Here is a 10,000-nt window from a genome sequence, read left to right as displayed (position 1 = left end):
TGTGGCATTATATTCAGTCAAAAACAGCTGATTCCTATGAGCTCTCTTCAGCCATGTAGATGAACTTATTAGTGAAATCATCAGGTTCAGGTACACGAGTAGAATCATTCCATACGCGTAGGATGCGTAGGACGTTAACTTTCTGATTCTACATTTCCGTGTTCACAACCCCTCTCATAGTGCACATCTCTAAACCTGTTCAAACCGCCCTTCAAATCTCGAAATTCATTCTTCAATCCCATAAAAAGAGTCCCAGTACCCTCAGGTTTGATTAACCCACCACGGTGCTGTGACATTATCCCCTCCCCCCCCAACACCCCCAACACCCACGGACCCCTTCTGCTCTTATAATTCCGTCTTTCCAGTTCCTGCTTCAAATTGTCGAAATTCATTTTTCAATCCCATAAAACAGTTCCCTCAGGTTTGATTAACCCACCACAGTACTGTGACATTATCCCCTCCCCCCCCCCCCACACATTCACACACACACACACACACACACACACACACACACACACACACACACCACAGTGCTGTGACATTATCCCCCCCCCCCCAACACCCCAAGACCCCCAGACCCCTCCTGCTCTGATAATTCCGTCTTTCCAGTTCCTGCTATTTGTCCGTTATTTTTCCCGTTCTGCTCTGCATCATGGCGCCGTGCTAATTACATATTCCCCGTCTCCAGCAGTATCCGGGGTGGACGCTGACATCACAGGGCTCCGTGGTCATGGCAACGGCCAGTGAGGACGCAGCAGGTGTTTACACCTGCACGCCGTACAACGCGTTGGGCACAATGGGCCAATCAGCGCCCACCAGGGTGATTCTGCAGGTCAGTCGGGGCTTCCACTGCTCTGGTTCTGTTCACTGAAGTGAAAGCAAGTTCTGGACTAAGAACTTTACGCTGTTCAGTGTGTTTGCATGTCACATACTATACTCTGTCTTGGCATCTCAAGGCATCACTTCCTCTTGTGTATAGTGCACCACCGTGTCACTTCCCTAACTGGATTCTGAAAGCTGGTGGATAGACTAGCATCTCTCAGTTTTCAGGTGTTTTTCTTGTTTGATATGTGTGCATCACTGTCTCAGGTCTGTCTGTCTGTCTGTCTATCTTTCCATCTATCTATCTATCCATCTATCTATCTATCTATCTACTTATCTATCTATCTATCTATCTTTTGTTCTGTCTCTGTATGTCTGCCTATCTATCTATCTATCTATCTATCTATCTATCTATCTACTGTATCTATCTATCTATCTATCTATCTCTATCTATCTGACAAATTTAATTTGACCGTTCTTTTTCTAAACACACCTGTAGGACCCGCCCTCCTTCAAAGTGTCCCCTCGTCAGGAGTACCGTCAGCAGGTGGGGCGCATGCTCGTCATCCCCTGTGAGGCCGCAGGAGACCCAGCACCTAGCGTCACCTGGAGCAAGGTGGGCAGAGTCCGCACCTACATGTGAAGTCAGTGTGTGTGTGTGTGTGTGTGTGTGTGTGTGCTGGTCATGCCCTGTGAGGCCGCAGGAGACCCAGCACCTAACGTCACCTGGAGCAAGGTGGGCAGAGTCCACACCTACATATGAAGTCAGGGTGTGTGTGTGTGTGTATGTGTGTGTGTGTGCTGGTCATCCCCTGTGAGGCCGCAGGAGACCCAGCATCTAGAGTCACCTGGAGCAAGGTGAGCAGAGTCCACACCTACAGTACATGTACTGTACATGTGAAGTCAGTGTGTGTGTGTGTGTGTGTGTGTGTGTGTGCTGGTCATCCCCTGTGAGGCCGCAGGGGACCCAGCACCTAGAGTCACCTGGAGCAAGGTGGGCAGAATTCACACCTACATGTGAAGTCAGTGTGTGTGTGTGTGTGTGTGTGTGTGTGTGTGTGTGTGTGTGTGTGTGTGCTGGTCATCCCCTGTGAGGCCGCAGGGGACCCAGCACCTAGAGTCACCTGGAGCAAGGTGGGCAGAATTCACACCTATAACATCAGCATCAAAACTCGCAGTACTTGGATTGTGCTGATAGAAAGCCAGAAAGCCCCAGCATGTTCCACATGTGAAGTCATGCTGTGTGTGTTTGTGTGTGTGTGTGTGTGTGTGTGTGTGTATGTGTGTGTGTGTTTGTTCTTGTATGTACAACCTGTGTGATTTTCTTTGTGTGTTCCTTCTATGCACTCTTGCTTGTATGTGTGTGTGTGTGTGTGTGTGTGTGTGTGTGTGTATAGATTGGAGGGGGGGGGGGGGGGGTGCGCAGGGGCTACATAGAGTTCATATTCTTTATATGTCCACTGTATGCAGTTCTCTGAGTCTTCACTCTGTGGAGTGGTGCTTTTGTTCAACATCCAGTAAAGGAGACTGCGTGTTCGTGGTCTGCTGCCACTCATCTGGCCCTGACCTTAGTTAATGCGTCGGCAAAGATCGTATAGTTACTAAGATGAATCATAAAGGGGTTTTTCAATGGAACGAAATAGCAGCATTTCCTGCCTCCTAAAGGGGCGTGTTCAGTGACGAAATAATCGGTTTAGAAAGGTGTAGAATTATTTCTCCCATATAAATATCTCCCGTTTGCCTCCTAAATGGGAGTGGCAGTTGCGTCACAATGAAACCAGAATTTACCCTCATATGAATCGTCTCGCTTTATAAACCGTCTCTGGCGTCGGTTAACCGCCTTGTCCATGCGTGTTGTTCCTCTCTTGTCCAGGTGGGGCGCTCTCCCGTGTCCCCCTTCAGCGCGGCGCCCAACGGCTCTCTGGTGCTGCAGCCGCTCAGCAAGGACCAGCAGGGGGCGTGGGAGTGCTCCGCGGCCAACAGAGTGGCCACGGTCAACGCCAGCACCACCGTGCTCGTCCTGGGTGAGTGCTCAGCGCAGCGGAGTGATGATGATGATGATGATGATGAGGATGATGATGAGGATGATGATGATGATGATGATGATGATGATGGTGATGATGATGATGATGATGATGATGATGGTGATGATGATGATGATGAGGATGATGATGATGATGATGATGATGGTGATGATGATGATGATGAGGATGATGATGATGATGATGGTGATGATGATGATGAGGATGATGATGATGGTCGCTCTTCCTCTGCACACTCGTTCTCTCATCCGGTCAGAACACCAGAACTTTGCCGTGAGCTGTGTGAAGAGGCTCACACAGTGTGTGTGTGTGTGTGTGTGTGTGTGTGTGTGTGTGTGTGTGTGTGTGTGTGTGTGTGAGTGAGTGAGTGAGTGTGTGTGTGTGTGTGTGTGTGTGTGTGTGTGTGTGTGTGTGTGAGTGAGTGAGTGTGTGTGCTGATATATGTGGGTGTCTGTGTGTGAGTGTGTATGCTGATATGTGGGGGTGTCTGTGTGTGAGTGTGTGTGTTGATATGTGGGGGTGTCTGTGTGTGTTTGTGTGTGTGCGCGCTGATAAGTATGTGTGTTTGTGCGTGTGTGAGAGAGAGAGAGAGAATGAGTGTGTGTGAATCCTCACGGCCTGACTGTCAGATAAACCCAAGATCTCCTCTGTAGATATGCAAAGCAACAGCGCTGGTCTAGTGGGTGGTAGAGCCACGCAGGCAGACTGAGATGGGATTTGGTAACTGTAATGCAAGGCGCCACACACTCTCCCGTGAGACTCGGCGAGTTTGCTTTCAGCTCGCTGGCTTTTCATCGCTACAAAGACCTTGAGCAGTTTCCATAGCGATGCAGCGCACCGACGCGCCTCTTCCTCCCCGCCACGCTCGAGATCCAACAGAACGCGCAGACCTGTAAATAAAGGTGTTATTAAAAACCTCTCTCTTCTCTCCCTTGTCTCTATTCTCTCGCTCCTCTCTCGCTCCTCTCTCGTTCCTCTGTCTCTCATTTCTGGCGTGTGTCCTCTTTGCCTCCTCTCATCTTTCTTCCCCTCCTCTGATCTCTCGCTCCCTTGTTGCTGTCTCCTTCTCTCTGGGGCTTTCCTCTCGCTCTGCTGTTATTTCGCTTTCACTCTCTTTTTCTCTCACACTCTTTCACTTTCCCTCTCTCTCTCTGTCTCCATCTGTCTCTCTCCCTCTCTCTTGCTCTCTCTCTGTCTCTCCATCTTTCTGTCTTTCTCCATCCTCCCCCTTCTCTCTCCTTCTCTCTCTCCGGCCATCCCTCTCTCTCTCCATCACTCCTTCTCTTTCCCTGTCTATCTCCTTCACTCTCTCTCTCCATCCCCCTTCTCTCTCCATCCCTCCATCTCTCTCCCTCTCTCTCCTTCTCTCTCTCCATCCCTGGTTCTCTCTCCCTCTCACTCTCTATCCTTCTCTCTCTCCATCCCTGGTTCTCTCTCCCTCTCTCTCTCTATCCTTCTCTCTCTCCCTCCATCCCTCTCTCTCTCCATCACTCCTTCTCTTTCCCTGTCTCTCCTTCACTCTCTCTCTCCATCCCCCTTCTCTCTCCATCCCTGGTTCTCCCTCCCTCTCTCTCTCTATCCTCTCTCTCTCTCCATCCCTGGTTCTCTCTCCCTCTCTATCCTTCTCTCTCTCTCTCTCCATCCCTGGTTCTCTCTCCCTCTCTCAGGCACGAGTCCCCACGCGGTGGCCCTGCTGTCTGTCTCTGCTGGACTCAACCATGCCAACGTGTCATGGGAGCCCGGCTTTGATGGGGGATACACACAGAAGTTCACCATCTGGTCAGTGTGTGTGTGTGTGTGTGTGTGTGTGTGTGTGTGTATGAATCTTTCGGTCTGCTATGTTGTGCGTGTGTGTGTGTGTGTGTGTGTGTGTGTGTGTGTGTCTGGTGTCCCGTGAAGCAAAGCCATTCGCTCTGCTTGGAGCCGGCGGAGCTGTGGCGAGTTATTCATGTCTTATATGTGTGTGTGTTTGTGTGCGTGATTGTTTGATGAAAGAAGTGCTGTGTGTGTGTGTGTGTGCGTGTGTGTGTGTTTCCCCGTATTTGACTGTGTGTGACCATGTGAGGAAGTGAGGAAGAGTGAGAGAGGAACTGTTGATATGGAATGAAGCAGAGAGATAAAGGAAGCAGAGAGATGAAGAGCACTGGTCGAGTGTTCAAGTGTGTGTGTGTGTGTGTGTGTGTGTTTCCCTGTGTTTGACTGTGTGTGACCATGTGAGGAAGTGAGGAAGAGTGAGAGAGGAACTGGAATGAAGCAGAGAGATAAAGGAAGCAGAGAGATGAAGAGCACTAGTCGAGTGTGTGTGTTTTTTCACCATCTCTCTTTCTCTCCCCTCACACACACACACACTCACTCACTCACACACTCTCTCTCTGGGCCTCCTGCTGTTCCAGGCTGAAGCGTGCATCTTCTGAGGCCAGCGCGGAGAAGCAGGAGTGGACGTCCGTGCCCGTGCCACCCTCGGCGGGCACCAGCCTGCGGGTCAGCGACCTCCTGCCGAGCACCGACTACCAGTTCAGCGTCCTGCCGCAGAACAAGATGGGCACCGGGCCCTTCAGCGACATCGCCGCCGCCAGAACCCTGGGTTAGTAGCGACCCAAGCGCCAGAACCCTGGGTTAGTAGCGACCCAAGCGCCAGAACCCTGGGTTAGTAGCGACCCGAGCGCCAGAACCCTGGGTTAGTAGCGACCCGAGCGCAGCGTCAGAACCCTGGGTTAGTAGCGACCCAAGCGCCAGAACCCTGGGTTAGTAGCGACCCAAGCGCCAGAACCCTGGGTTAGTAGCGACCCAAGCGCCGCGCCAGAACCCTGGGTTAGTAGCGACCCAAGCGCCAGAACCCTGGGTTAGTAGCGACCCAAGCGCCAGAACCCTGGGTTAGTAGCGACCCAAGCGCCACACCAGAACCCTGGGTTAGTAGCGACCCCAGCGCCACTCTCTCCCTCACACACACACACACACACACACACACACACACACACACACCTTCGCCCTTCAGCGACATCGCCAGCGCCAGAACCCTGGGTTAGTAGCGACCCGAGCGCAGCGCCAGAACCCTGGGTTAGTAGCGACCCAAGCGCCAGAACCCTGGGTTAGTAGCGACCCAAGCGCCGCGCCAGAACCCTGGGTTAGTAGCGACCCAAGCGCCGCGCCAGAACCCTGGGTTAGTAGCGACCCAAGCGCCAGAACCCTGGGTTAGTAGCGACCCAAGTGCCAGAACCCTGGGTTAGTAGCGACCCAAGCGCAGCGTCAGAACCCTGGGTTAGTAGCGACCCAAGCGCCAGAACCCTGGGTTAGTAGCGACCCAAGCGCCAGAACCCTGGGTTAGTAGCGACCCAAGCGCCAGAACCCTGGGTTAGTAGCGACCCAAGCTCCGCGTCAGAACCCTGGGTTAGTAGCGACCCAAGCGCCAGAAACCTGGGTTAGTAGCGACCCAAGCGCCAGAACCCTGGGTTAGTAGCGACCCAAGCGCCAGAACCCTGGGTTAGTAGCGACCCAAGCGCCAGAACGCTGGGTTAGTAGCGACCCAAGCGCCAGAACCCTGGGTTAGTAGTGACCCAAGCGCCAGAACCCTGGGTTAGTAGCGACCCAAGCGCCAGAACCCTGGGTTAGTAGCGACCCAAGCGCAGCGTCAGAACCCTGGGTTAGTAGCGACCCAAGCGCCAGAACCCTGGGTTAGTAGCGACCCAAGCGCCAGAACCCTGGGTTAGTAGCGACCCAAGCGCCGCGCCAGAACCCTGGGTTAGTAGCGACCCAAGCGCCGCGCCAGAACCCTGGGTTAGTAGCGACCCAAGCGCCAGAAACCTGGGTTAGTAGCGACCCAAGCGCCAGAACCCTGGGTTAGTAGCGACCCAAGCGCCAGAACCCTGGGTTAGTAGCGACCCAAGCGCCAGAACCCTGGGTTAGTAGCGACCCAAGCGCCAGAACCCTGGGTTAGTAGCGACCCAAGCGCAGCGTCAGAACCCTGGGTTAGTAGCGACCCAAGCGCCAGAACCCTGGGTTAGTAGCGACCCAAGCGCCAGAACCCTGGGTTAGTAGTGACCCGAGCGCCGCTCTCTCCCTCTCAGCCTCTCATTTGGGACAAGCGTCCCGTTTTAACGCTACAGGAGGCTGCGTTTGATCACCCAGTCTCTTTACTGGTGTTTGCTCTTCAGTAGGCCAAGCTCCTTTTATTTTTGTTATGTATGTATGATAAAAGATAGCAGATAAACCAGCACCAGAATAGAATATTGATAGCAAGCACAGTGTGTGTGTGTGTGTGTGTGTTAGTGTGTGTGTGCGTGCGTGCGTTAGTGTGTGCGTGCGTGCGTGCGTGCGTGCGTGCGTGCGTGCGTGCGTGCGTGCGTGCCATCCATGTATGTGTTAGTAGTGACGTGACATGACTCTTTCGTTCCTCTCATAGACCCGCAACCAGTTGCAAAGGAACTGGCTCCGCCTTCATTCCTGTCAGCCACTCTGACAGGAGGGGGCGTGGTGGTCCGCTGGAAGGCCCCCCCTGGTCTGGACCCGCCGGTGGAGAGCTTCCTGCTTCAGTCTCGTCTGGAGGGGGGCCAGTGGGCGAACCTCGTGGAGGGCATCAACGCCGACCGCACCCACATGGTGCTGCAGGACCTCAGCAAGGTAACACAAGTATCCTAGCTAGCGCATCTTCCTTATGCTTCTCATCTGCCGAGTGTGCGTGCGTGCGTCCGTGCGTGAGTGCGTGCGTGCGTGCGTGTGTGTGTATGCATGGCAGTAGTCAGCCTCTGCAGGGTCCTCATGTAGTTTTGTTGAATGATTTTCACACTTTTTGAAATGGCTCTTCTCACTTGGCCAGGAGAGAACCCAACCCCAAAGAAGAAGCTAAAATAACTATAGAAACTTTGGTCTGAGGAGCTCCAGTCACACCCAGTTACATGTAGTGTGAATGCTTCTCGGAACTGCAAAAAGCTCTCCACTGCGAACACAAATATTCAGCTCTGCCCTTACCTAACTCCACTGAAAAGTGGCTGGAAACCTGATGTTGAAAGTTGCGTCCACTACATAGGAACATAGGAACTGTTAGAGCAAACGCAGTAAGAGCTTGTTAACTTTTTCGTGAGGGTGCACACCTTTTCCATCAAACCCTTTACAGATAAATTAAATAGCTTCACAGCACACACTGTACATCCCCACTTCAGCCCCTTTTCATCTTATCTAAATAAAAGTCATTGCTGAGAGGAACCTATTCAATAAAACTCCTGTGCTATGGCATGGACTGAAGTGCATCTACAGTACAAGCACACTGAATGAACAGGTTCATCTATGAGCTGCTCTGATGATGAGGGCTTCTACGGAAGATCAGAAACACAGAAGCACCTCCTTAGGACTTTCATGTGGAGCACTGCTGTCTATTTGAACTCATCCAGCGGTGGACGTTAATAAGAAGCTTGAGTATGAAGCTGTGCTCTCCTCTCTGTCCTCCTCTCCTCTGTCCACCCTTGTTCCACTCTGTGGATCAAGCTCTCTGCTGTCATAATGATTCTATTTAGAGACACAAGTAGCTCTGTGGGACTTTGTTCTTGTTGTGTGTGCGAGCTCTCTTTTGTTCCCGTTGTGCGAGTTCTCTTTTGATGGTGGTCTTCTCTTTCATGGTCTCCTTAGGGGGTTAATACGAAGCTTGTAAGATGTTCTGGGCTCAGCTGGCCTGTCTGCTCATTAATAAGTCAAGTGAAGTCATTTAATCTTATTAAAGTTTTAATGTCGTTTTATATTTATAGTTTAATTGCACCAGCCATGGTAGCACTCTATGTACACTTTCTATATATTCCAGTTATGAGATGCTAACTGCATTTTATTTTCTCTGTACGTGTACTCTGCACAATTATATTAAATCTACTCTAATATAATATAATATTGTATAATAGAATATAATAGATTTTTTTATAAAATAACCTTTTGCTAACCAAAGTGCTTTAAAGTTTATTTAGAGGTAATGAGGTAAAGTGATGAAGTATATCTGGACGTGGAGGAGTAGCGTTACAGTCACTGACAGATAGGCAGTCAACACGAGATCGATTCCAACCGTTGTGAGTCTGTGTTGCGTTGGATAAAAGCATCTGTTAAATATTAGTCAAATTTAACTGTAACTTTCACTTCATTAGATAGTGGGGAGTAATTGTATGTGCAAAGGAAGACTGTTCACAGCTTTGGTCCGGCCTCAGAAAAGCACACTCACCTTTGAGCTTTAAATGGCTGCCAGGAATAGGGGATTAAGAGTTTATCGGTTGACCGTAAAGCACTCTGGCTGGACAGAGGGGCCGATCTGACCGCTGATAATGTCTCTGAGCTCTCTGCTCCGGGATCTCTCTGCTGATAGCTGGCTCATAATATGTTGGTTCATGGCCATGGCAACCGTGTTACATATTGTGTCAGTTAATGGACCTTCTTCACAGCCTTTTTTTATTTGTTTTTTTATTTCTGACATGAAATATGTGACAGGCCAAGGTGTTACTGTTGCCACTCATTAAGGTTCTGAGTCAGCTACGCTTCATTAGCGTAATTAGCAACACCCGTGCTTGCCCTACCGGCTCATATCAAAGTGGCTGCCGTGGAAAAGGTCTTCTCACATCTCAACACATCTTTCTTGATGATCATGTCTTCCCCCTCACAATGCCTCTATCAGTGGCTGTGTTTTATCATATCTTATGGTCATGTCTCCTATTTGATAATGCCTCCTGTTTGATCATTTGCCCTGTTTGATGTCTTCTGATGGTCTCCTGATTGATAATGTCTCTTGTTTTGATGTCTCTTGTTTGACATTGTCCTCTCTGATGCGTATGTCGTATGTCTCTTGTTTGATATCATCTCTTCTGATGGTCATGTCTCCTGTTTGATAATGTCTCCTGTTTGATCATGTCTCTTGTTTTGATGTCTCTTGTTTGGTGATGTCCCCCCTGATGTATATGTCGTATGTCTCTTGCTTGATAATGGCTCTTCTGATGGTCATGTCTCCTGTTTGATAATGTCTCTTGTTTGATAATGTCTCTTGTTTGGTAATGTCTCTTGTTTGGTAATGTCCCCTCTTATATGTATGTTGTATGTCTCTTACTTGATAATGGCTCTTCTGATGGTCATGTCTCTTGTTTGATAATGTCTCTTCTTTGGTAATGTCCCCTCTT

The 10,000-nt window shown here is 50.4% G+C and overlaps 1 protein-coding gene across 1 annotated transcript in view; it reads left to right on the top strand.

Moving 5' to 3' along the window:
• igsf9a (immunoglobulin superfamily, member 9a) overlaps nucleotides 1-10,000 on the top strand; it is a 49,439-nt gene that overhangs the window by 30,078 nt on the left and 9,361 nt on the right. The window contains exons 10-15 of the mRNA XM_062554808.1: nucleotides 689-832; nucleotides 1,322-1,438; nucleotides 2,696-2,846; nucleotides 4,532-4,643; nucleotides 5,258-5,448; nucleotides 7,264-7,481. Coding sequence (XP_062410792.1) covers nucleotides 689-832; nucleotides 1,322-1,438; nucleotides 2,696-2,846; nucleotides 4,532-4,643; nucleotides 5,258-5,448; nucleotides 7,264-7,481 — 933 coding nt within the window. The remainder of the gene's footprint in view (nucleotides 1-688; nucleotides 833-1,321; nucleotides 1,439-2,695; nucleotides 2,847-4,531; nucleotides 4,644-5,257; nucleotides 5,449-7,263; nucleotides 7,482-10,000) is intronic.

Source organism: Sardina pilchardus, chromosome 14, assembly GCF_963854185.1.
Source record: "Sardina pilchardus chromosome 14, fSarPil1.1, whole genome shotgun sequence".
In the NCBI taxonomy this organism is placed as follows: Eukaryota; Metazoa; Chordata; class Actinopteri; order Clupeiformes; family Clupeidae; genus Sardina; species Sardina pilchardus.
Note: the sequence above shows the minus strand (reverse complement) of the source record. Positions and strands in the feature narration are given on the sequence as shown.